The sequence below is a fragment of the Xiphophorus hellerii genome, chromosome 6 (assembly GCF_003331165.1).
Source record: "Xiphophorus hellerii strain 12219 chromosome 6, Xiphophorus_hellerii-4.1, whole genome shotgun sequence".
NCBI lineage: Eukaryota > Metazoa > Chordata > Actinopteri > Cyprinodontiformes > Poeciliidae > Xiphophorus > Xiphophorus hellerii.
In genome coordinates, this window is record NC_045677.1 from 25,404,080 (window position 1) to 25,431,812 (window position 27,733).

At 40.1% G+C, this 27,733-nt stretch overlaps 1 protein-coding gene across 4 annotated transcripts; it reads right to left on the bottom strand.

Annotated features, from left to right (window-relative positions):
• Positions 1-61: 61 nt before the first annotated feature.
• Positions 62-22,091, bottom strand: mpz (myelin protein zero). 4 transcript variants are annotated; one of them, XM_032566487.1, is made up of 7 exons: positions 21,850-22,091; positions 18,657-18,823; positions 15,019-15,232; positions 13,460-13,589; positions 11,717-11,759; positions 4,123-4,254; positions 62-3,295 (listed from the first exon to the last, which is right to left on the bottom strand). In XM_032566487.1, the coding sequence occupies exons 1-6, from the start codon at positions 21,893-21,895 to the stop codon at positions 4,168-4,170; spliced, it is 687 nt and encodes a 228-aa protein (XP_032422378.1). In that variant the 5' UTR covers positions 21,896-22,091; the 3' UTR covers positions 62-3,295; positions 4,123-4,167. The 4 variants fall into 4 exon arrangements, with proteins under 4 accessions (XP_032422378.1, XP_032422377.1, XP_032422381.1 ...); XM_032566486.1 differs by having other exon boundaries at positions 62-4,254; XM_032566490.1 differs by lacking the exon at positions 4,123-4,254 and having other exon boundaries at positions 21,850-22,090.
• Positions 22,092-27,733: the final 5,642 nt, after the last annotated feature.

Consider the following 27,733-nt stretch of genomic DNA (forward strand, 5'->3'; position numbering starts at 1 on the left):
TTCCTCTTTTTAACAAATTCACAGACATTATTTCAGGAAAAAAAGGGAAAAAAAAACAATAGATATTTTCAGCTGGGTTTACTGCTCAACAGCGGTGCTTATGGCTTTTATTCTTCTCTTTACAACATACAGAGTCAAAAAGATGTTAGCGTCCTTAAATTATTATGAGCATTGAAAAAAATCTAAGAAGCTCCAGTTGTTTCAAATCAAAATGTTAATCAGAGACTACTGTATAGCTAAAACAGTTTATATTGCATATAAATAATTTTACAAGGCATGTAAATACTATTCATGTTATGTCAGGCATCTGTGTGGCTTTGCTTTAAAACAAGAAAACATTCTAACGAATCCATTTGACTGGATAAGAAACAGCGACGAGTGAAAGAGATGAATGTGTGGATTTCAACACCACCTATTTCTGTTATGAATTTTCAGGGAAAAGTTCAAGTCTGCACTATCTGTCCTGCATATCAAGCTCGCAGATTACGATCCATCTTTGGCTCAGGGTTGGGATGGAGCACCTTTAAAAGAAAAGCTCTAGGGGGAAGAGCAGACTATCTGTAGTGATACATACAGATTTTTTGGCAGGGCTTAACAGGCCAGATAAGTCTCTTCCTGCAAAGCTTTGCTTCCACAGCAAGCACCTTCCTCTGTGGTTTTTCTTTCCTCCCCAGCCATGGAATGATGAATCTGAGGCTATCCGCTCTCACTCTCTGCACCACGGCCTCAATTTTCTTCCATCTCTGAATAAAATTCACCCAAGAGACAGCCACACAGTACCTGCCATAACACACAAGGCCAGAAATACAACGGCATATTCTACAGAGTACTATTACATTTCTTTCCTGCTTTGGTAAACATGTTCTCCGTATGTGTGCACATGTAAAAACTGCCCCAGAAAACATTATTTGCTTCACTCACTGCCATTGTTTGGAATTATAACAAATCTATTTTTTAAACACTCTGTAACACGAAACACATACACGGACATTTGCGACCAGAAGAGAGCTTGCTTGAAGGATAAGTTTCTGCTTGACGTCTTGAGTGCAGGAGTGTTCCTCAGCCAGTAGGGGGCGTTGGAATGTGTTTGGCTTTCAAACCAGCAAAAAAGGAGGGCAAATCAGGGTCAGGGACAAAGGGGAAGTGGTTGATGATCATTTAGTACCTTTGCCATTTTGTAACTTTGCAGTTTGGATCGTTTCGTACCAAATGGACCCAAAAGGATCCATCTGGTACAGGACGTTTCATACAGGCAAATTATCATGAGGACGTTTCACACCTACTTTGACAACTGATAATTTGAAGTAGTTTACTGTCAGGGTGGGCATTTACTGTATTATTTATCATTTATCGGGATTCATTTTTTATTATAATAATTTGGATTCATCACCATGATAAATTCCAGTTAATGATGTTTGAAACTTTAAAATGGTTTGTTTTGTCAGGATTGTTAGCTTTAATATTTTTCCCCACAGTTTATTCACCGAAAGCCTGAATAAATATCAATAAATTTGAAAATATGATTATATGCTGCGACGATTTGAAGTTTATTGACATGAATTACACATCTTTATGTGACTGGTGACCTAATGAAGCATATTACAAATAGGACACTCAAGTCCCTAAAAAAAAGGGGTGTGTATTTATCTTATTGTTAACAATGCAATAAATGTAATACATACTGTAAAATGAATCAATAAATAGTTCTTATTGTCACTTTTATTGTTATACTACCACAAAAATTGTGATAAACTTTAAGTCTATTTCACCTACTCTGATTTTACTATAACATTTTATGAATCCAATAAATAATATACAACATCAAAATGTCAGGGAGAGTAATCTTAGTTCAATAAGGGTTCATAATCTGAGATATTTCATAAAAGTCTGCAGTACATTGATATAAAGGTTGAAATATGAAGTCATCTGCAAATGACAAAATACATTATATATAAAATTCAGTATTTTGAATTAATGCTAACCCTTGAAATTCTTTGTTTGCAGGTACTAAGTGACAATAGGTACAGAATGCAGGTGTTTAACTGAGACCCGGACTTAGGGGAAAGTCTTGCCTCTGGTGTGTTTGAAGGGCAAAGCAGGAGGGCGTTTTTCGTCAATCACTGGCAAAGATGGAGGACGGCGCGAAAGAAACGTCTGCCTCCGAGTTTGGAAAAGAGAGTAACGAAGACGCAGAAGAGGAGGAAGGACGGATGAGAGTGAAGCATTGAGCTGTTGGCCTGCCAGTCAGATAAGGAGAAGCTTAAAGAGTAGATTGGATTGTGTATAGACCTTTTCAGTGGGGGAATAATGCGGCACGGACTCAGTAGACAGCAGGACAGGGAAGAGATAAAGGGAAGCCAAAGACATAGAGGACAGAGGCAGCGAAACTGGGGGAGATGATTCCCAAGATGGGGGCAGAGATGAAGTGGAGACGGCGGAGGAGGCAGGGGGGAGATGCGGTGAGAGATATCATGTTACCAGCACACACGAAAATAATTAGGAGAAACGTGCGAGTGGATTAACTGGACCTAAAATAACTAGGGAGCTGCACCTCTTCCCGGTAAGACTCCTGAGAGCATCCATCCGCCGGCCGCTGGAGGCCGTGACGTCATTCCAGTTCGTCAGTCACTGGCCGCTGAGCCGGCCGCGGACATTCTCTCAGGCACAAACGGGAAGGAAAAAAAAATAAAAATCACCTCCACCTCCAACCCCCCCTTGTTGGTTGAAAAATGTGCAGCTGTTACTGTAAGCCTGTGCTCTCTTATAGAGGCCAGAAATAGCCCCCCTTCAGCCTGGGCAGGGACACAGCGACAACCTCCATTAGCTCAAATGTGAGAGGATTGAATCACCTCCGAGCTCCGGGGCTTGAACTTCTATCTGCGTCGGCTGAGAGCAGGAATCATATTTCTCTCTGGCTATCACGCTCTGTTTTTCCTCTATGTGAAGTCCAGTGTGCGCTGGCAGCTCCGCTCGGTGGACGTGATTGAGTCGTAAACATTAAAGTGAAGGGGGAAGATTTTAAACACATGAGGGGTGGTCTGTCGAGTTATGTGCATAGCTAGGCCTTAAAGACTTCTACAGTTAGCCCAGTGATCACAAACGCCGTCTTCGATGAGGCGTTGTAAAAATTATTTGACACTGTTGCACAGTGAAATACGGGGAGCTATTCTTACAGCCAGTGCTGTCTTGAGAGAGTACAGATAATGGAAAAAAATGGGGGTTGCATCAGGCTGGGCAGAAAAAGAGGGAGCAGACTAGAGGAGTGGAGGCAGTCATGGAGAAGTCAGACCTTTATCTACAGGAGCAAGAAAAAGAGGGGAAGGAAGAGAAAGAACAGGACAGAGTGGTTAGCATATAAATCATTTCTGTAATTTGAATTAACAAGAAAGTCCAGAAATTTATTGGAATAGGAAGAAGAAATGGGAAGGGACAGGTGTGGGTGGGAGAAAATCAGAAATCAGCGTAAGGAGAGAAAGCTGGAGTTTGACACATCACTTCTGGAAAGGAAAGAAAAAAAGAGCAAATTGGCTTGTCCCCGCAGCCAGGGATTTGTGATGCGTATCGGACGCACTCAGAGAAAAAGCTTTTTTCAGTGGATAGGATCACAATGAAAGGAACCAGAGAGGCAAAACCCAGGGAGCAGCCTTTTTAGATTTTGTTATCAAGCCCGGGCCGTCTCGGGGTCTCGCTTCAAATGGCATATCTTATGACCTAACAAAAGCAGTCAGGGATCCGGGCCGGTGTTAGAGATTATCGTGACATCTGGGCCCACGTACAGTAGTAGCGTCTACATTCTGTGACAAGAGCAGATATGATTTAATATATTTATTCAGAGACTCAGGTGCTGTAGTGCTGGATGTAAAGTAGGTTTGTGGTTTAACTCTCTTGTTATTTGAAGGTGAACCGTTCGGAAAGGCGGGAGAGGAGGCCCGGCGGCGCCGACCTCCCGGTCCCTGCCTCACCACTGGAACCTTCCTCCCCGTTTTGCCGGGTCAGTTCCAGCTCAATGGTCATAAGCACCCGACCAGATCCCTCTTCGCCGCCGCCTCCCCCCTCCCTCTCCGCCCCCTTGATGATAGTTTGCTGCTGCTTCTGTTTGGGTCGGACCTTCGCCGCCAGTACCTGGCGCAGGGGCTGGAGCAGCCCGCCCCAGCCCTGCCCCGTATCCTATTTCTTATCCTTGCGAGACTCCTGCTTCTTCTTTTCCGAGACGGCCGCCTTCACCTTGGAGGGGTCAGCGGGAGGCGCGGGGCCCTGTGGGCGGAGGGGGGAGAGGGGGGAGGAAACAAGGGGAGGAGAGTCACTTCAGGAGGAAAGGAAGGCAGCAGGAGAGGACGTGAGAGGTGAGAAGATGAGAGATGGAGTTAAACTGGACGGGCGGAGCTGTGTGAAGAGAGGAGAAAAACACATTTAGAGAAGGGAGAGATATAGATGGTCGAGGTGGGGGTGGGGGAGACGCAGTCCTTTTAGGGGAGGGGGTAGCAAGTGAGAGGGGGCGGTGTCCAGAGCTGTACGGGGGTGACAAAACAGGTAACCATGCGTTAGGATGGGACACAGTGGCAGGCAGACTCCATACACCTGTGACAACTGAGTGACATTTGATCAATAACACACAATCATCTCCCCCCACACACACAGCCAGAGTGGGTTTTCACAGCCAAGTCATCAAAAAGTTTGACTTTGAATCTCAGAAATGTAGGGATTATATCCAAGAAGATTTTTTAAATACGTTGGAGAGCAGCTTTATTCTTCTGATACTAGATAGTAATCATGTTTCTGGCTGCAGACGATTGTTTCCAATCTAACGTCTGGGCCCAAAACACCAATTTTGATAGACGTTAGGATGCATTGAAATTGGTTTATTTCAGAAAACTGCAATGGAAACACTTTTTTCACATCACATGAGTCACATGATCAACAACCAGTTGTTACTACTGGCGCAAGCCAAGAAGAAGACGAAAGGAAGTAGTTAAGAGGATGATGGCGCGGCAAATTTTGTAACTTTTTTAATGTGAGATTTGAATCCATCTCTATTTTTAATTTAAGCAATACTGGGGTTATATCCCGATAAAGATCATGCAATCATGTTTATGTCTAGAACAAGTTATTTCTAACCAATTAGCATCCTTCTTTTGGATTCCTAGTTTGAAAACAATCAGCGTGTTACGTTAGCATCAGTAACATCAAGAGAGTATGTTTTTATTTTTAAAAAAAGGGTAAAGAATAGAAGAGGAAGGATGTTCTCCATTCCCTAAAACAAGATTCATCTGATTGGCTGATTGAGAGATTCAACCAATTATCTGCCATGTTTTCTTTTCTTTTCTTTAAATTGCTTGCACTTTGTCAAACGTCTTAGACATCCCAGATGGTTGAATGTGTAAAACCATCTGCTTCCTCTGATTGGGGGAATAGACGTCTCCAGTGTGTAGGAACATGTTTACAAATGTCTGAATTTCCATTGCCTTTGGTCTTCTGTTGTTTATGGTGAATATTTCAATGTGTAATTTGGATTCAAAAGTCTGAGCAACTGAGTGTAGCAGACACTAGCGCTGTGTTGCAGGACACTCTAACACTTAATTTTAACATTAAAAGTTTATTTTGTATTCTTCAATTCTTCAATTAAGATGTTGCTCTGTAAATAAATTATTAGCCAAGTACATTTGTTGGCATCCCTAGAAAGATGTGCAAAAATTCTTACACATCCTGAAAACTGTAGAAAAACAACTTTAACCAGTGGGAGAGAAATCCCACCTTCAAAATACATATATATATTTTTAACAAAATAAGGGAAGAATTATGGACACCCACAACAATTCCTGTAAAAATACATTTTACTGAATTTCATTTCTAATATTTTATTACTGTAGAGTAATTAAAATTAGTGATGCCAATCAGGTTTTTTGTTTCAAATATTTGGAATTGTATATAAAAAAAAAGCCACTCATTCATATTTGCCCATAAATGTTTAAAAAAAACTAGAAGCGTGCAAAGCAAAGCTGTAATTATTTTGACACCAAAAACAATGATGATGGTTAGGAAGGATAAAAAAAATATTTAAAAAAACACAAAACCATCAAGTCTCCATAACAAAACATGTCAACTGACTGTCTAGAGGGGATTCCAGGAAAAAGTAAATGTGGAGTTCATTACACTCTTTTCATACACTGGATTTTATATTTTTAGGTTTTTTTTTTTTTTTTACACATATTTACTTCAATAAATGCTACCAGTTCAAGCTAGAAGCAAAGAAGAAATTTATATTATTTATAGCACTGTGTTAGATTATTCTGAGTAAGTCTGTTTACTATAATTGAACATTCCTGTTATTCTAAATCCAGATTTTGGTTTCATTTACGAAATGCTTACATGGAACGTAAAAACTCCTGGTTATCTAGACATGACTAGAAATTCCAATATTAACATATCTCAACATCTCAGACACATATTTCGAAAAGCATGGATGATAATAATTGATTCCAGTTCTGAGAACCCAGGATATTACAGGACACTGTCGAATATAAACTGGTTTCCCATTCTTTAGTGGAAGTTAGCATAATTTACATGATGATGCTGATCACTTAAACACAATGACAGATACTTGATCTTAAGTCATCCATTAGTTCTTTGTCTTTGCCTTACAAGAAACCAGATTTCACAAGTGGATTTGGTCAAGTTTCGCTAAAGTTTATTTATACCTGAAATTTATTGTGTCATGTGCATGTTCACTTTAAACACTTTGTTAAAGCCACACTGCACAATTTTCTGTAAACGTAGCTGAGAATAAATGAAAAATCATCCAAAGTAGTGACAAAAAGGCCCTCAGGAAACTGGGAGAACTTTTAATAATTGTTACTAAAGTGGAGTACAGGATAGTGTGGCTCTTTGAAAGCCAGATAAATATATAAATTAAGGATGCACAGATGCATATCAATGCATGCATTTTTAATGCAAATATGCTGCAGAATGAAATATCAAGTGTTTTATATTCTATGTAAACACCATATCTGGAATTTGATTCAAACTTGGACAAGACTCCAACCAGCATTCTGACTGTCTCTTCATATTCAGATCAAAGTTGGAGGAAAAAGAGAAACTGCAGTATATTTGATCAGGGAACTATTTGCTTACTCAGCTTTGCATTGATTTTTGTTGTTCTTCCAAACCCATATTATCTTTAAATATTAATGGGACCTTAACTTTTGTAATACCACAATTCACTCCCACTCGCTCCGCAAATTGTCTGTGCAATATATGAGCATTGTCTGAAACCATCTGCAGGAAAAGAAAATCTATAAAAGGAAGAGCCAGAAGGTGGAAAACTCAAACGCTGCGTTGCTTCAGCACAACAAATCCATCAGGAAGGCCTGGACCAGGAGGAGATAAGGTCGGGGCTACACTTAACCTCACAATAGCTGTATTTCAGTGCATTAACCTGTCAGTTAACCTATTGAAAAGTATCACAAGTGTGCAATAATGCTCTAATGGAGCTTAATGAAACTTCACACGCGTGTAATAGTTTTACAGTATTGCGCTTCTTTAGATGCTTTTCCACAGGTTGAACTGTGGGCCGCTCCATTGTTGTGTTCGCAGAGTAAACAGGAACGGATCTGAAACCCGGAGACTGAAATAATTTGGCTCTAATACATCAGCTTAGTCAACGCTGGAAAGCCCACTTGAGGCTGTTTCCACCCACTGAAGCTTCAACTAATAATACCCCACTGATTGCATTACAGAATTTATCATTTTTAATTATCCACCCTGCAAAGGCAGCACACGATTGAAGGCGCCTGCTGCAGCAGACACCCAGCTCAGCGGGGGAGCGGCGCAGGCCCAGCCGGTGTCATTATCTCCGATTATACTTACATTCTCTCATACATCACTGCATTGTTTACCATTATGCTTCCTGCAACAGGCTCCAGCATTTTGATCTGCAGAGCTCCCACGCTAACGGTGGCCCTGCTTTGTAAAGACACACCCCAGGCTGCTCAGGCAGAATGCAGCACCACCTTGGTTACAGGGTGGCGAGGAGGTGGAGAGCGCACTTCAAAGGAAACGTAAGGTACAGTGGAGAAATACGGCGGACGGCGGCATGGGAGGGAAAGTGGCTGCATCCCCTGCTGCATACTAAAGAGAGAGGAGGTGACAGGTGAGGAAGGAGATTGAGAGGTAGATGAGGAGTGAGAGGTAGTGATTTCCTGTCCGGCAGGAAAGTGGATCAGAACCCCGAGGACCTGAAGGAGGGAGGAAGGGAGAGAACTGGAGAGGGAGGAGGATCGAGGAGGAAATTGAAGGGGAATCAACAGAGTGATGGGGGGGGATTAGCTTACAGATAGATGGATGCTTCCCATGGTCAGCAAGGAAGCCAAAGGAAAGGAAGACAGGAGGAGTGGATGAAAGGAATCTGAATGAGAGAAAGAGAGTGCAGGTGGGAGTGAACTGAAGTGGGAGGCAATAGGGAGACGGAGTGAGAAGAATGGGTGGGTTATATATAAAAGTGTGTGTGTGTGTGTGTGTGGGGGTGGGTGTGTGGGTGTGTGTGTGAGCTCAGATCGATACCAAGTGCACTCAATTATCATTCCAGAACAGTGTGTGTGCTTATTGTAGGGAACTTTTCCCTGAGTGGGACTGCAGGGGTAAAGTCTTCTTCCACAACACCCTCTAATGTGGGGAGCGTGACGGCACACACCACCCGGCTCCCCAATCCCGTTTTCACTTCCTCACACAGCGTCTGGGTTTGTAGTGCAAGCAGCGCAAACCGTTAAAGCTGCAGTACGTAACTTTTATTAAAAATATATATTTTTACATATCTGTTGAAACTGTCACAATGTCGTGATAATCTATATAAAAAAAATTTGCTTTCAGTGCTAACTACAAACAACGTTTTCAATCACAATCTCATGTGGCTCATCTTCCTCTCTTCCCCTTTGTTCTCTGCTACGCAGTACGGCACCAACACTGTTTATAGTGGGGGTGGTGTGCTGCTAATTCTAGTTGCCATGACCACTGTTGACGGTGGATAAACGATTTTCCTGGAAAGGTAAGTTGTTTTCTCTGCCATTAGCACATTTAACAGCAAATACATGACATTGATTGACAGCACTAAGACCCTCCTCCTGATTCTCACTAGCTGTTTTTGGTCGGGTCGGTGCATTTTTCAGACAGCAGTGGTAGCTCAGGGACAAGGTGGAGGAGATTGATCCTTTCATAGATTATCTGTCTCATAAACTGTCACAACATGGAGAAAGTTTTAACAAACATGTAAAAAATATATTCTTTATACAAGTTACTTTCTGCAGCTTTAAACAAAGACAGTAAGGTTGATAAAATAATAATAATAAAGAAACTTGAGTGTCAGCAGAGCCTCCTAATCAGGGCTATTTGATCAGTCGTTTATAAGCGGGCCATAAAATCCCAAAGGTCCGACTGCGTGTGGCGTAGCAACAAAAACCAAATCATCTCAGAGGAGGAGGTGTGGAGGGGAAATAAATAAACTGAAATATAAAGCAGAGCGAGCTCAGATAGAATATCTGCTTTTGCTCTGTGTTTGTCAGCCGAGCACAGGCTTGCAGGAGAGTAACTGTAAATGACAGCGTTGTCAAATATCCCAGTGTCCTCTTGGCGGCGAGTTATTTATTCATATATGCACTGTCACACGCTGCAGGCACTTGAGAGCAGCTCAAGAAAAACCTGACAATCACACGACAGTAGAAAGGAGAGCGGAAGACAGGGGGGAGAAAGAGGGGCTCCGCAGAGATGAGGGAACTTGTTTTAAGGCAGGATGGAGAGTTGTGGGCCCTCAACATTCTTGCTATATGGCTCCAAGGAGATGCACATGTGTGGCAGACATTTACTATTAAGACATAATCTTCAAAGCAAATATTAAGAGTTCATCACGTGTCTGGCTTTATACTGACTACTGATTATCACTATGTTCAAAAAACGATGTTTAAAAAACAGGAGAACATTATTTCTGTACGTTTAGTTTGCCAATAATTAACTGGAACTACTCTGAAATATGTTATGAACGGAATTATTTGCAAATAATTCAATTCATAATGCTAAGCTAACATTAGCTTAGCATGTCAGAAAACTGCTCCACTTTAAGAATAACAACAATAATCACTTTGTTCATGATTTGTTTGGCTATTTATTCTAAAAAAGGCTGAATCTACTTCTTCAAAAACAAACCTCCAAGCGTGCTTTTTGTCATATCACATGTAGCATGAGGCAGGGATTTCCTGCTACAGCTCTTGAGAGCCATTGACATGCAACTTTTAAATGCATTCCTGTTTCTAAATCAAATGAACAGCTCATTATCGGGGCTCTGCAGAACTCCATGACAAGCTGAAATCATTTTTTATAAAGTTTCGGGCTTGTACTCTATTTGAACTCCCATACCCATTCCAAAATTACTCCAAAAAATCCCTATCCCAAACCTAGCTTTCCTAAATAAGTTCCTTATTTTACTTGTAGCAATAATATTTTAGATTACTTTAATTTCCTAATAAGTAATGTCATTCAGTCTCTCTGAGGAAAGCTATTAGTGCTATCTAAAAGGAGTAATTAGAGATAGGTGTGTGCTTTGATTATATGTTACAATGTGTTGCCATACCACCGCCTCAATCTACCTGCGGCTAAATGACAATCCTGTCACAGCAGCACCTTTGATTTCCCGACTCGGGTATCTGCGCGCGTCTCCATTTTCAAAGCTGAGTTTTAATTGACAAAAATGCCTTGAACTCAAATCCCTTGACGTACTTTTCTCTCCCCCCCCCCTCATTATCAGCACGCTGCTTCCAGTCGATTACAATACTCCCACGCAACCCTGCAGCCCACCACATCACCGCAGAGTAATCAAACACAACTTGCCCTGGTGGCTTGTTTTCACAAAAGCATACAAGCCACGAAAAAAATGTCTGATTAATCCACCTCTTGAGGCGATCGAACTCCCACAAGGAAGAGAAGGGGACAAAAAAAAAAAAAAAAAAATTTCTGTTACGTAGCAGCTGCGTAAAAACACTGATAATAGCCTGGACCATAATAGGCCCAGTGATTTTTTTATTTGACTCCCAGTGAGCGAAATCAGCAGCTCCTCTCTGTTTCCCCACTGCGAGCAAATCACAGCTCTATTCAGTCCGCAGCGCCGGCATTAGTCCTCGTAACCCAGACTGGGTCATTTCACAGCCGCTGCTTTGATTCTTTGGCCCAGGGCTGTTTGAGACCCCCCCACCCAGAGGGAAATAAGGAAAGGGCGAGGGCCACAGGATAGAAAGCCGGGCTGAACGCTGAGACAGCAAGAGGATTTTACCAGCTTGAATGCGGTTATTAGAGCTGGAGGGGGCGCAGGGTTTGAATGGCATGTTATTTTGTTGTTGTAATGTTGCTGTGCCAAGTGTGAGGCCAAACTGGAGATGCCTGGACTGCCATTGGGGAGAATGTGATTATAACAGAGTGCTGCTATGCACCGTCATGTCGGCTGCACCGCCATGCAGAGGAGATGAATATTCCCTTTGACAACACGCTTCCTCATCCCGAATTCTCTCAACAATCGCTGAATGCTGTTGTAATCTCTACAAATCGTCATGTGATGATGACAGCAAGCCAATCTGTTGCGCTTGTCGTTGCAGACGAGACGCATGTGTGGGAGAGGAGGGAGAAGGGGAGGAGGATACTGAAGGAGAGGGAGGAAAAAGAGGAAGAGGAGGAGGAAACTTGCCTGTCTCTGCTGTGATCCCTCTTTCTTTTTCTTGCCATGTTTGCTGGAGGGGACAAAAGAAAGACAATGTCAGGATGTCGTATCTATCTCTCCCTCCAGTGGTCACAGGGCAGCACTGCCTGCCAGCTATCATAAAGAGACCATCATATTAATCTACTGGCCTGTCTCAGACACAGCCCCCAGGTGCCAGATGTGTTAGGATGGGAAGGGAATTTGCAAGCCGATGGATCCATCATCGTCATGATCTTGTGGATTATCCACTCAGAAAATGTCGCCTCACAACTTTTAATCCTCCTACTTTGGACCTATGCTTGCTGTGTTGCAGATTAAATCTAATTGAAAGCTTGTTATCAACTTCCAGTTTTAAAGCTTCAAAAAAACAAAAAGTAAGGTTGAATCCCGTTTTGTAAGGTTAGCCGGACTCCTGCCACTTGTAGAAAACAAACAAAAGTTTGTTAAGGAAGAACAGAAATATGGTACTAAAGGTACCACAGATAAAAGCAGAAATACTTTAAATTATGAAGTATTTTTTTATTTAGGTAATGCATTCCTAGTTTGACAGCCAAAGATCTTACATAGTGTAAAGTTGTTCCAAAAAAAGACTTTAAACTACTGCATTGCATGTCTAAAAATAAGAAAATGATAGGAATTTTGTGTAATATCAAGCCCAGTCACATCTTTACGATACCGTATAAGGGCTGTTGACTTTCCACCAAATTGTTTCAGAAATTTTCTAGAAAAAACCTAAAAATTTCAGAATTGCAAAAGTAAAAAATTTCAACTATTGAAACACAAAAATTTGGGGGCTTAAATGCGAATAGACGGGTTACATCACCAATTTTATCATAATGTCAAAACCTCATTGTATTTTTTTTCACTATTAAATGGATAACTAACCTGCAGGGCAAAGATATTTCAATACTTCAAGAATACCTGCAGGTGGTAAAATAATTATCATCTAAATTATTCAAGATGTAGGCAACACTGTCAGTTTCCCTTTCAGCTTGAACAATTCCAAATTGAGTGAATCTTCATGAGCAAAGACAAAGCATTTGCATAGTGTTGCATGACATTAATTAATGGTAATTTTGGGTAGCCGCTGTGACATTTGACCCACTGTTGCATAGATTCTATACCAGTCAGCTGTAGCACTCATGTTTAAAAAATATGTAGCATCCTGGCTTAGCTAGTGATCAATTTATGGATGCTATGTTAAATGTAGAGTAAGTTAAAGTTGGAGAGTTATTTACCAGGTCACACTATTGAAGCCTGAAACAAAGTGTAATGGGTTGTTAAGATAAAAAAAATGTAAGACCTATTTGAGGCACTAAATTAGTTAAATAATCTTTGTACATTGTAGATTTATTTTTCATCTGGAATACATCTAGCGAGTCATTACAGTGTTTTTTTTTTTCTTGTTGCAAAAGATGTTGCAATTTCTTGCCTATTTGGAATCAAACATAACTAAATTAATTGCTATGCGTCAAGATACTCATCCAATTTAAATGCAAGGGCAGATATTACACATTTGTTTTAAAATGCGGCCCTGAAAAACCAGAGTTTTTAAATTCTTATCTGGTCCAAAGAAACATCTTAGACTACATAGTCCAAATATGCCAGGCAAAAAGAGAAATGGGATTCAGCCTTGCTCAAAGGGCCTTGGCCAGACATGTGTCGGTGCCAGGAATGGGCTCCGGCCTCTGCTCCCGCCCCCTGCAGAGACCCCACAGTCTGGGCACTGACCTGACGCTAAGGCTGAAGACGCGACGCGCCACCAGGAACCTCATTAGATAGTAGATGACCACAATCAGCACCAGCAGGCCCAGCACCACACCGATGATGGCCCCCGTGATCACACCCGCTTGGATGGGCACTAAGAAGGGAGGAGACGAGGGGGAAGATGGGATAGTAGGACAGAGAGAATCAGATCAATACAGATAATTTATGAATAATCAGAGGGAGATATGGATTGCCAATAAAGGAGTTAGGATGAAAAGGAGGAGGAACAAAGTAATATATTACATTAGAACAGAGGAGGAAGAAAGGTTGACAAAAAGATGAAAATATTTAAATACAGCGAAGGTAAAAAAAAAAAAAAAGGGGGGGAGAAGGAGAGAGAAAATATGGAGAAGATGGGAAAAATTGGGGAAAGTGAGAATGAGAATGCAGACTGTGACAGCAGTCTAAAATAAAGATTGAGATAAAATTGTAATCGATTTCATTTAATGGTGCGACAACTTCTCTGATAAATATTCTTTTGCTTCCACTGAGATCAATTTCAAAGTTTGGGACGATTACACCAATCTAAAAATATTTGCTTTCCAATAGGACAAAAATTACTGACACATATAAGACGATATAAAACTTTCAAAAGTTTCACACAGAGGACCTGATCCCTTTCGCAACTTGGTTTTGTTACAACCACAAACTTCAACATATTCAATTGTGATTTTATGTGACAGACCACAAGTTAAAACTTAAGGTCTGGGGGCCAAATCTGGCCCGCCGTAGCTTCTTATGTGGCCCTCTAAACCGCAGAGGGACACATTGAGCCTTCAAGATGACAGTGGTTTGCTTAAATATGATTTCATCAATCAAATCAAAGCGGTTTTTATTTGTAAAGGGACTTATTGATAACATCAATAAGTCACTCCAGTTTTTTGCAATTCCACAAACGTATAAATTTATGCAAAATCCCCGCCCTTTTTTGCGCTAACTCATAATTGTGGGTTTATTGAAAAAACGGTCCAAAACATTAAGTTTAAGTGATATGCCAACTCCCACCTGTAAGTGGGAGTATTTCTTACTTCTGCTATAATACTGCCTCAGTCTTCGAAATTCGCAAAATTTCTTGTAAATATCTATAAATGAGTACAAAATCAATGATTTTGAGTTTAAAAATGTCACAAAAACAGTCATGAAATCCTGGAGGGATTGATCAATATGAAGAGATATTCAATATTACTTAATTTTAAGAAGTACTTATCTAATTTTGAGACATCAGTTTATTAATATTTTTATAGTTTGTTAATGGGTTTTATTAATACATTCTGGAACCGTGTCTATAAGAACATTTATGATCTTGATGTGATTCAAAATGAAAATGAGCTTGATACACCTGATAGACCAAAACCAAGTATAAGGATTTAGATCTGAACTTTATCTATACCATCTTCATAAACATCATTTGATCTAACATGTCCCTTAGGAACAGATAAGATATTGTGGTTGTGATGAGCTCAATAGGTATGAATACTGAATGTTTGCAAAGAACTATGATGGGATCAGAGCAGCTAACTCACAGTTCTCAAAGACCAGCAGCCGGACGCTGGAGGGGCGCCCCACGATGTCAGGGGGGTTCTTGGCGTCGCAGGTGAAGGTGCCGTTGTCGCTGAAATCCAAGTTTTTGATCAGGATGGAGCCATCACGACGTTTCGGGTTCCCCACGAACTCCACCCTGTCCTTGAACACGCCTTTGTTGTCAGTGTAGGCCTCACCACCGGCGAAGTGGGCGATCTGGGGATGACAGAGGAGGAAATACTGACCAATAGCACTCAAGAGTACCTGATGGATCTGGATCTCTGGAGTGAAATTAATCAGGAATCATTCTATGCTGCTTTGATTAAGTTTGCAGTTGTTTTTTTTGAAAATGCATTTAAAAGCTCCAGATTTAGACCTTCATATAATGGATATTCAGACCTAAAGGCAGCTGCTGAGCCTGTTGCAAAAGCTTAACAAGGTCAGCATGTACCTTGTTAAGCTAGGTACAAGCTTAACAAGGTACCTAGCTTGTACCTTGTTAGGTACCTTGCAAGGTACAATAATTTGTACCTTGCATTAATAATTGCGCATTAATGCATCAATAATTTTGATGCATTAATGCACCAAAATGTAAGTTTAACTATTCATAATTTAAAGTTTTATCAAAATACAGCACTTAAAAATGTACACTGCACCCAAAAACATGATGCATTTTCATCAAAAGGTGTAGCTTTTGAGTGATTTTAAATTATTTTATTTTTGACATTACTGGTAATTATTAAATACTGAAAGATGACCATTGTCTCCCAATATTTCCAATATTTCTGACTAATGGAAAAGATTTGTGATCCGAACTGTTGGTAACAAGATGTTATTAAAATGAAGCTAAGCAAAAAATAGACCTTACCAAATTCCAAATAGAAAAATAATAAGTATCAAAAGCGTTTGTTTATTTGTAAAGAATCACTTTGGGCATCAGGGCCAACTGTTAAAAGTACAGTCATATTATTCAATAAATTAGAATATGTGTTTCGATGTGTCAGATTTAAAGTATCTTTTGAAAAGTGACAATCTTAAACTGTTATTAAACATATTTTTTAAGATACATGTCTATATTAAATACATTTTTTTTCATGGTCTGATGTAATATTGTAATTTTAAATGCCATTAGCTATATGTGGAAGATTATAAAGGCTTTCAAAGGTTCATCTATGTGTAGTAATCTACATATTGTGTTTCACATACTGATAACGTTCCTGAAATAAATGGACTTTTCAATAATATTCTAATTTATTAACTGGGTCTGCATGAGTCATTGGTATTAGGAAATATCCAGGATTTAAACCATAGACATAATAAAGATCTAGATTTATTATGTCTATGGTTTAAACTCTTAAGCTTCACAATCCCACACACAAACACACACATGTTGGGGTGTGTGCGAGTGAATTAGAGAGATTCCTGTAATAGCCAATTTTGTTTTTTTAACACAGAGACAGTGCAACCCTTCCTCCACCTGTTGATGTGCACTGCTAGCCAGCTGGCTTAAAGAAGGTCATGACAAGTTTCAGTCCGTGAAAATCACTCACTAGAAAATATTCACTATTATTAAAATAACTCTATTAAAACTACAGCTGGCAATCAGAGAGTTTATTTAGCAGGCGACTGTAGCTTTTACTTAAGAAGCTAAGCAATCAAATGTTGCTATTTAATCTGCGAATAGCAGCTTGTTTTATTTATGTTACTCTATTAAATGAGAAACAGCATAAAGGAACAATATTCCGTGAAAATAACTTCAAACATTCAATTTCTTTGCTGAACTCTAGCAAAATCAAAAATATCTTACAGATCTGTTCTAGCTTTGAACATTGTTTCATTACTGCAACACAGTGGACTGTTGGTTGTCGCGGAGGTTACGAACCACAGCCACCTACAAATCTTTAATATCTGCGAATACTTGAGACCCCATCCAAAAACATTTATGACTTCCTGTTTGTAATAGTTCATACATCAAATATACCTTAAGAAGAATTAGTACATACTGGAAATCATCTTAGCCCCGTTAGCAGAAGCCAACATCCATGATCTCCTTAATCTCTGTTCTTGAGGGTTCAGACAATCTGCAGCAGCAAGGAAAATGGTGCTCCCGGATTGGCTAATTTACAAATGCCAGCCAATAGTGTCGAGTAGCATTGTTTGAACTTCTAAAGCTGCATTTTTTTTTCCAAGTGTTTTAGATGTACTTTATGAAAAAATGTATGGTGGGTTTTCTGCAGTTAATTTAGAGTCACCTCCCAGAAAAATCTGTGAACATTAAACTGCGAATAGGTGGTTCACTGTAATCAATATTACACTTATACTAAGAGAAGTGGGATTAATGATTGCTTTTTAGTTTTAAATAAAAAAATAATTGGAATATATTTCATATTTCTGTTTAAATGTTTATGTACAAATGTCTATTAGTTTTGTTGGGTTTAAGTTTTTTCGAACAAACTTGTCTCAACAAAAACTTAAAATCTCTGGTTGAAAAACCAAAATCAGAACTTTTTATTGGGAACTTGGTTTTCTTTCCATTTCAATTCCCAACATTTGTAGAATCATTCCTGGACTTAAGGTCAATCTGATGTTAGACTTCCGGACTACTGTGATTGACATCAATGTCTCTAAAATCGATTACCACACGTTGAAAAGACAAACACAGCATGGAAAAAGAAAGATTTGCGAAACGGGTAATCTGTCAAGGTGGGGAAAGAAAAGAGTGATTGAAAATAGGATGGTAAATAAAATGAAAACTCAGTTTCAAAGTGAAGACTCTGCAGGGGGGACGGATGAAGGCGAAGGAGGAGAGGGGAGGACGTAATGAGAGAGGACAGAGGGACAAAGTCTGCAGGGCTGGAGAGGAAGAGATTAGGTGAGGTGGACAGAGGGAGGCATGGTCAGGATGGGGAGATAGAAAGATTAGAGAGATAGAGCGATAAGAGCAGGGAGAGTGAAATTAAACTCCAGCAGGCTGCTGCAGGAGAGGCAAAAAGTTTCTTCAACTAATGCATGCTGGAGAAAATCAAACTCTCAGCTCTCTGTTTTTATTTTAAAATCCTTGAAGAAAGAGCCCTTCAGAAAAGCTCGACATTTTTTGCTCCTGTTTGTGCCTGGCAGAGGCAGACAAAACAAAACAGAGCTTTGACAGAAAATGCAATCATTGTTTGCAAGTCTAGATGCCTGTTAATGGTTCTCATTGTGACCAAAATTTGGCCTCAAGTGGTGAGTAGGAAACACACAGGGCTCTTATTTAAGCAGAAAAGAGAAAATGGGAGCACAGGCTCTTTTTGCGGCTCTCTGTAAGAGGTGTTTTCAGCCAGTAAATGCTCTGTTATTTCGCAAATTGTTGCCATCTTTTGTTTGTCTGCAGTTGGCTCGTGGACATGTAGTGCACTGTGATTTATTGGAGCTTCTTTGCTGAAACAGCTGCAGCCATAAACAGCTCTGATGAGGATGGAGAAAGCAACTCGCACATCAATGTTTCAAGAAGTTTAAAGAGTTTCTGTTGAGAGAGTTCTGAGCCTGAGTTTTATGATTTTTCTTTTCTTTTTTTTTTTTTAACTCCTGCAAGCACACCTGTGCGGCAGCAGCTGTGGGTTTTGTGTAACATCGTGTGTGTAAATGTAAATGTTTGCATTACAGAGATGCTGTCCTTCGAGCCGTCTGGTCTGTATCTCCAGGTGAAGGAAACATCCTCGGAAATGGAGCGCCAGGAGAAGAAGGAGCAGGACAGTCTGATGTCTGAGCCCACCAGGGCGTGGCGCTCCCAGCTGGTGTAAACAGTGATGGCCTGGGATGCCTGGGGTGCTGCAAGACACAAAGAAGATGCAAATATGTATTCTTTCTTAGCAAATCAAAGGGGATCTATTATAAAAGAAATTCTTATTTTACATACTTTTATACTTCCATTTGGGTTTCTAAAAACTGCTCAAGTGCTTTAGAAAACACAAAGCCATTTTCTACAATAAGTTAATGTTTTTTGGTGCATGTAAATTTAGCCGTTTCAAAATTCTCCAGATTGCTGAATCAGATTCAATGGGCACCCCGTTATCTAGCAACCCAAGTGGAACTCAAGCGCGATTCATCAGCTGGTTTTACCGTTGCTTGTGCTGCACAATGGCTGCTGGAAAAGACAGGTGTCTAGCTGTTGACTTACTATTTAGAAACCCCTTGCTGTATTCTTGTTGGTTGTGCAGGAGACTCTACTTCTGCTTGTTTGCAGCCATTGTCACGTGTGAGTGTAAGCTTTGTGTTGGGGGCGTGGCCAGCAGCAGCTTATTTGGATTTAAAGTGACAAGACGCCCTAAAACAGTTTGTTCTGAAAGGAGTTCAAAACAGGCAGAACTGACCAGATTAAAATCTCTTTATCAAAAGATTATTTTGTACAAAAAAATTTAAATAACATGTTTTGCATAGGTCGCAGGCATATCCTAACTTCTTCAAGGAAGCATAATACATCACCTTTAAGAAAGAAATAAAAAAAATCTGTTTTACCAGAGATGTCTACGCAAACAGAACATTGTTTTTTTTTTGGGCTGTTTTTTTTTATTTGACCAATTACATAAAACCACATTCATTAGTAGGATCTTAAATCGATATTGTGATTCACAAATAATTAAATATGCACTGAAATTGACTAACTGTACATTTAGTGGTGCCTCCATTGATTCACACAAGCAACTGCTGAAATAAGGTTTGAATTTCTAAAAGTCAAAAGCGACTATAATTTTCTCCATTAATTTGGGTAATGTAGACTTCACTGTCTGCACTGCTTATGCTTGAATAACATTTAATAATCAATGCTAATTTGGTTTTAGCTGGGGGAAAAAAAGCAAATACTGAATTCCCTAGACAAGCACTTCACTCAGCATCTCAAACAACTTGCAAACTTCCAGCCAAGTGTACCGTTCAACAGTGTTCACGTCTACATGTGGATGATCCTCTGCAGGTCACAGCATCCTCACAGCCGCAGTATATAAGCTCTGAAGTCACACAGAGCGTTCTGCCTGTTTCAACACCCACAGAGTAAAGTTCACAGCTTTCGCTGCGAGCGTCCTCCAGCGATATAAAAAAGCCCCCGCACTGCTTGTCAATGAAATCAGACTTGACATTTTTAATTAAAATTCTGACAAAAAATATATATGTCTACAAATAGCTGACAGGAAGGAGTTGGATGGGGAGGAGGGTTGTGTTTGACAGCCAAACCTCAGTTTAAAAGTCATAATATTAGTACACCGTCGCTTTTCAAACCAGGAGACACCTGCTATGGTGAAGTAACACACATGGATGATGGCAGTTAATTTACTGCACTGTAGTGCATGTAAAAATGAGCAGATTCTAATGCAGGACAGGCAAGTTTATTAGCATGGTGCCTTTCACACGCTAGCTAGATTAGAGTGCTTTTAAGAAATAGATGTAAAGAAGAAAATAAAGATTGAAAATATACTTTCAGAAAAAAAGGCATCACATTAAAAGAAACAGAAAAATGCAAAAAAAATACAACAAATGAATAGAACTCAAAATGAATTCATAAAATATGACGTTTATAGGAAAGCTGCAGGAAACAGTAATGTTTTCAGTCTTCATACGAAGGAGCCAACAGTTTTTTTTTGCATTTCAATTTTTCTACAGCGTAGAAACTAAAGACTGCTTCCACTTGTTAAGTTTGGTACTTGGAGCACTAAGTGAAGAGGTCTTTAATAACCTAGATGGATTATTTTTGTAGAAGCAACTCTGAGATGTATATATATGTAGTGCTGACCAAATTGTAAAAGCAATCCGTTTACAAACAGGAAGCCAGTGCAGAGATTTAAGGATGAGTGGTATACCACCCATTTTCTTAGTGTTGATCAGAATGTGACCTCATCAACATAACCATCTGAAAATATAAGCTTTCACCAGCTTTTCTGTTCTAACAGGAAACCTTTTATCATGGTCGTGTATTTAAGCTGGCAGACAGTTGATATATTGATGGACAGATTAAGGATGGTAAAATTGAGCTCAGAGCTCAAAACAACAACCATGTTTCTTACATTCTCTTTCATTTTTAGAAAGAAAACCAAAAAATTAAAGTGCTTGTCTTTAATCTTGCATTTTTGGACCAAAATCAGTAACTTCTGGAGTTTTTCTCTGCATTAAGATTAAGGACATCCTGACGCATCTTCTTAATAATTCACTACTTAGGTGACTAAAGAACAGTGGTCATGTGGTGACACTGAATAATTAGGTTTAGTACCATTAAAATATGGTAGTAATACTTTTCAAATGTTCTACAACATAAGATAGCAAGATTACATAGATCTTTAATTTAAAAAAAAGTGGGCTGAGAATGGAGCCTAGTGGAATGCCATTTGTAATTATTGTACATTTTTCCTCAGATTTGTGACTTTCAAATAACACAAAGTATGGAGTAAGGCTATCAAGGAAAATTTGTACCAGGTTAGCTCAGTACTTAGTCAATCCCACCCACTATTACATTCTAGCAATCAGTTTGCTATAATTAACTCTGTGGAGATTTTAATGAACCGCCGTTCAAATCAATGCAACACAATTCCAGAAAGCAACTGGAATGCCTCAGTTAAGTACTAATTCAGTGCAAAGAGAGGTTTAATTCAATGCTAAAGCATTTATTCTTCCCTTAGTTTCATCAGGTTCAATAGTTTTCAAGTAAGCAATCAAGAGAAAAGCTTCTCTCATTTAACCTTTGACCTCACATCAATTGGAAAATAATTTCAACACCTTTGCTTTTAAGGTGAAATTCAGGGCAAGCTTTTTAGACAACTCATCGAAATAAAATTAGAAAAAGTGAAAAGATTTTGTTTTCCTTTTATTACCTATTCCCAGGAGGACCACTGACGCCAACGCCAAAACTCTCAGCATGGTTTTCTGGCTTCTGTTGGATCTCCCCCCCCAAAAAGTGGACAGACGCTGCGAATCTGACAGGACTCTGCCGAGGAAGAGTCCCAACTCCACCGGGAGCGTGAGCGGAAGGAGGAGAAGGGAAAAGCCAGAAAAAAAAGAGAGTGGATGAAGGGAAGCAGGACGCCAGGAGAGACAGGACAACAACAGAAACCTCACTGTCCCCTGGTTTATACCCAACCACACCCCTCATCCCAGGCCCGGGCCGGCCCATTCCTCCTCCCTTCCGTCCTCCATCGCTCTGTGTTTTCCTCCCTGGAACAAATTAACACACATTATCCGTTGAAGTGGGAGAAAAAAAGGCACCTGCGCCGTACAGTAGCTGAATTAATTGTGTGAACAATGGGCGACTTGGGGCGAATTTGCAAACTCTGAGAAGCATTTCAGCATGATGGATGCAACATGTTAAATTAAACCCTCATCATCCTGTGATTGAGTGCTGATTAACACTTGGAGTGTAGGTGAGAGGGAAGCATGGCCATCTGCAGTCGATCTGGGTTGCTCATGATTAAACGTCACGAAGGGAATAATGGGAAGTTTGGTTTCTGTTTACTGGGAGGATGAAGGAGATCCTCCGACGGGGTCAGTCTAGTGCTCTCTCCTCCATCTCCATATCTCACCCCTGTTTCTCCTTTGCGTGCACTTTCACCGGGTCTGAGGCCAGCCGGCCAAACAAAGCCGCAACTCTTAGCTCGCTGTCCTCCCTCTCTTCAGATTCTTGTCCTTCGCTGGCGTCTAGCACTCGGAGACAATGGGGCCTGAGGGGGACAGGGGCTGACTCGTGTTTGCCTGTCTGTCAATGGCGCTTTCTTCATCCAGTTTTCTCTTTCTCTTCAGCCTCCTCCTGCTCAGACAAAGCTGTTTATTCAGATTGCAGTGCCCACTCCTCACTTTTCCAGTAATGCAGACAGAGCAGGAGAGCAAGGAGAGCCCTGCTATATATAGATGGGTTGATATGAGGACAGGATGCAAAGATGGGAGAGAGATTTCAGTTTACATTTTTACTTATTAAAGTGATCGGACGTCGTCTTAGCCAGGTTTTACTTGGAATAATTGGTGAATTGCCACTTTGCTTCCTGCTCCGTCTGCCTCTATCAAGACACTTCACCCGCCTTGCCTGCTGGTTTTGGACAGAGGGCCTGGAGCCCCAGGGCAGCCGTGGCTACTATCCTGTAGTTTGTATGACGGTGTATTAGGGCCATAGTAGATGGAAAAAACGTCTAAATTTGCCAGAAGAAACTCCGAAATTTTTAATTTGATTTTAATTTGATTAAAATTGTGGGAATTTTCTGGAAATTCCCACAATTTCCAGAAAATTGTGGGAATTTCTGAGCTCCAAAAGCAGAAAAATTTAAATTAATCTCAGAAATTTTCTAGAAATTTCTGGAAATGTCTGAGTTTGAAAAGTCAAACATTTCCGACTTATGAAACTCAGAAATTTTTGAGTTTTTTTTTTTAGAAAATTTCTACAATGTTTCTCAAACATTCTAGATAAATGTTTGAGTTTTTTGGTGGAAAGTTACTCCCTTTTTTCCACCTAAAATTAATACACCATTTGAAAGGTTGTGAATGTGTGCATGAATAGGTGAATGTAGTGTGCAGTGCTTTGGGGTCCTTGACTTGATAAAGCGAATACAAGTACATATCCTTTACCATTTTACCTTTTTATAACTTTACCTGCAGAGAGCCATTAGTTTTGTCTGTTTTTGTCTGCAAACTTGTTAACAATCCCAAGGTGGAAAAACCCCACCAGTGACCGTTGAGGCTTAGAAGTCGACGCCTGTAAATCTGGGAGAGACTTTAAGGCCTTTTCCAAACAATCAGAGTCCATTTCTCTACAGAAAGAAAAATTATTCACAGGTGGAAAACATTTAAGTCAGCTGCCAATCTTCTTAGTCATTGACATTGCCGCAAATTCCCCTCAAGGTCAGAACATAAATGTTCAGAGAAATTGTAAAAGCCCCAAGAGTTTCCACTCCGACTCCACAGCACTCTGACAGAATGTTAAATGTTAAAGTTTGTCTCATAAGAAAAATAGAAAAAGAATAGTTGCAGGGTTTTAGGAGAAGGCCACTTCTTTATAAAAATATAAAGGCACCATAACATACAACTGGTTTGAAAAGTTGGATCTGAATAAACCAACAATGTGTCAAACACAGTGGAGGAGGGGTGATGATCTGGGCTCTTCCTGCCTCCACTTTCTTCTTCTTTATTATTTATTTGCATGGAGACAAGTGTAATTATAAGCAAATAGTGAACACTATAACATTTATAGCCTCGGCTATTTTGCAAGCCACATCTCCAGATGGCTTTCCACAACATAAAACAGTCTAAAAGACACTAAAGCAGCACAGAAAGATAAAACATTTATGATGTACATTTTACAATTACCTTAAAAAGGACCACAATGAAACAGGTACCATCATAAAACCATTGTCATGATTCTGGCTGTAAAACATGACGCCTCATTTTTAAAAAAACGCTCCCTCATGTTTGAGGTCTTGTTCTGAATGTCTGAAATTTTTTATTGGATTTCTATGTTTTCAAAAACAGTAAAATAACAAACTATGTTGGTCTTAATTTGAAGATTTGCCAATATGGAATCAGTTTTGAAGTCTTGGATAAAAATTTAAAACTCAGAATATGGGGACAAAACTTAGTCAGACAGGAAATAAAGGAATATTAACAAAAAGAAGAGTTGGGAAAAGAGAATCAGTCCTACAGAAAACTACAACATCAGTAGTTTTCTGTACGTTTTCTTCATTTTTGCATAATACACAGCTGCTTTAGGATTGTGTATAGGTTGTAGGTTATAGGTTGAAAAAAGCTGTTAACAGATTATTTTTAAAATTTCCCTGACATGTAAAAATGAAGCAATAAAAATATATTACACTTCTGCATGGCTCCTGTTATTATGTATCATAAAAATGTTTCCTTTTAGCTGCTAGCATGAAGTACAAGTTTTCCTGTGCAAAAGTCTTCCCAGTCTGGCCTTGCCCCTCACAATGCAGTATGGGACACCCAGTTTTTTACAGAAAAACTGCAAAAATCACTGTCCCACAGTCGTCCTTAAAAGCAGAAAGTGATTCAGAAGTCTATGTATGATCCGAGTGAGAGGAGGGGATTTAAATAAAGATGTCCACTCCATCCCCTTCAGCTAATTTTATTCAAGTTCAACATTCAGAGCTAAAACTCAAGGATCTCTTAGGATATAAGCCCTTAGCCAAGACAGTGGCATATCATTAAGCAACAAGTCGGTGTAAAACCAAGGCATACTTTAATTTATTTATTTTTGCCTCTTGTGACAAATCCTAACCACTCGTTCATCTTAACACCTCAAACGGCCCGCTGATGGGATCAGCCGAACAAAACGGACCATCTGCCATGTTGTTGGCGCCGTTGACAGTCAAAGCTTTGGTTTGAATGTCTAAATCGCAACGTCCTTAACAGTTGTGGCAGGCTCTGCCTTGGGTCTCCCGCAGGAACAGGGGGATTCTTTATGAGTCTGGCAGGTGCAGAAAGTGGCTGGGACCCAAACTCGTCAGCAGCCGAATGATGGCAGCGGAGGCTGGGCTTGGCAGGGAGGAACTGTATCACATACAGAAGGAAGGGCCCCCCATTCCTCTATCTGGCAGTGATATAGCACACTAATGTAAGAGAGCGAGAGCGAGAGCGAGAGCTTATCTGCTGCTAAATAATACAGAAGAACCAGCAGGCAAGAGACTTGAACTGTGGAGCCTTTTAACTTTTTTTTTCTTTGCGAAATTATACATGAGTCCTTTGCCGTGTTTTTTCTAGTATCAATGCAGACAAGGCTTCAGATCAGTTGTCAGGATTGGAGGGTGTAACGTCACATTATGATAAACCTGTGAGGGCGTATTGGTATGACAGCACATTAAAGCTATTGTAGACAGAAAGAAAATGAGTTAATATCCCCCAAAACATCTCAGAAATGTTCTACCTAAAAGGAACAAACAAGGAAATTTCTGAGTTTGAAAAGTCACAAATTTGCTAGACAAACCCAGGAAAGATTATGAAAATATAGTCTGCTCAGTTCTGCCTACTTTGAGATGTTTTAGGGGCTTGTCACTTTAAATCCAAATAAGCTGCTGTTGGCCACACCCCCAACTAAACGTTTGCACTCACATGTGAAAATGACTGCAAACAGATGCGCATTTTTACAACCGTACATCTTTGAAAAATAGAAGTGGAGCCTCCTGCACAATCAATGAGAATGCAGCAAGTGGTTTCTGGATTATAAGTTTACTGCAAGACTTATCTTCTACAGCAGCCATTGTACAGCGCATACATTGGTAAAACCGAATCTAACAGGTGAGGCGCAGTACCTGCTGATTTGTGACATTGCATATTCAGAAGGTTTTTGAAACGGCTCGTTTCCTGACACCAAAAAAGCATTAACTTATTACCAAAAACTGGCTGGGTGTTTGTGGGCTTATTTAAGAAGGAATAAAGACCCAAATAGAAGTACACACATGTGCAAAGTGTAGATTTGCATAATAGGTTTCCTCTGAAGTAGCCAAACCACGCTACAGACTAACATGCTAACGGACTAGCATGCTGACGTGTGCAGCTGGACCAGGAAGGCAATTTCTGAACTGGGCTCGCTTGAGGCTTGGCTGAGAGTCAAGACGAAGGGGAAAAAAACAAAACAAAGAGCGACAGAGGAGACGCTCACCACAGAGGCTGGCTCAAACAAAGGTCATAAGACCAATGAGGGGCTAACAATGATCCAATGAAGTGCAGTGTGCAATGTGCCTCTCTGCCCTCCCCTCCCCTTTAACATGAGTCTCTCAGCGTGGGCCTGAGAAGTAAGGAACAACAAGCACTGCCATCATCATAAACCCATCATAAAGCGGTTATGACTAAATCAACAGTTATGCTGCAGGGCCCGAATAATCAAGTGAGACGTTTTCGTACTCAAACAAAGCAAATGAGCCATGCAGAGCAATTGGCCAGAAACCTGTTAAAAGTCAAGGCTGGGAGCCAGGATTAAACATAAATAAAGAAGTGCCATCTAGGTTTCCTAATTGGACACAGGTTGACAACCCACCGAGTAGAGACAGAAAGAAAGGCCTGATGACAAAAATATGACTGAAAGTGCATCATCTCAGTGCAGCAACCTGAAACGCAGAGTGTGCCAAATCGACAGCGGCTGCACCAAACAGCAGCATCAACTGTGTTTATGTCAAGTTCTGAAACCTTTGAAGTTGACATCACCTAAAAGAAAATGCAGATAGTGGATCCTACGGAAGAAATGACTAATGAGTGGAGGCACTGTGTCTCCAAGCTCTGAAGAAAAATAAATTAACAGCTATTAAAAGCAGTTAGCGGGGAAGCAATACAACTATTGGCAAAAAGTGGTAACATAGAGGCTTTAAGACTGACCGAGCTGAAGTCAATGGCTAAACAGTAAATAACAGCATGTTGAGTGATGTTAGGGGCTTAAGAGTTGAGAAGCTGTGATGAAGATGACTTTACAAGAGGATTAGGGCCACCGGAAAAAATGAAAAACAACAAATTTTTTTTGTCAGAATTCAAGGAGTAATGCCAGAATTCTGAGGAGAAAAAGTCACAATTATGAGAAAAAAGTCTAAAATCTGAGAAAAAAAAACTCAAGATATGAAATTAAAGACAATTCTGAGAGTAAAGTTAGAATTCTAAAATAAAAAATAACAAAAAAAAAACTAATTCTGAAGTCAAATGAAAGTTGGCATTCTATTTTTTTCCAGTGGCCCCAACCCACTTGCGTAGATAAGTCATCTGCATAAACTCCCTGAC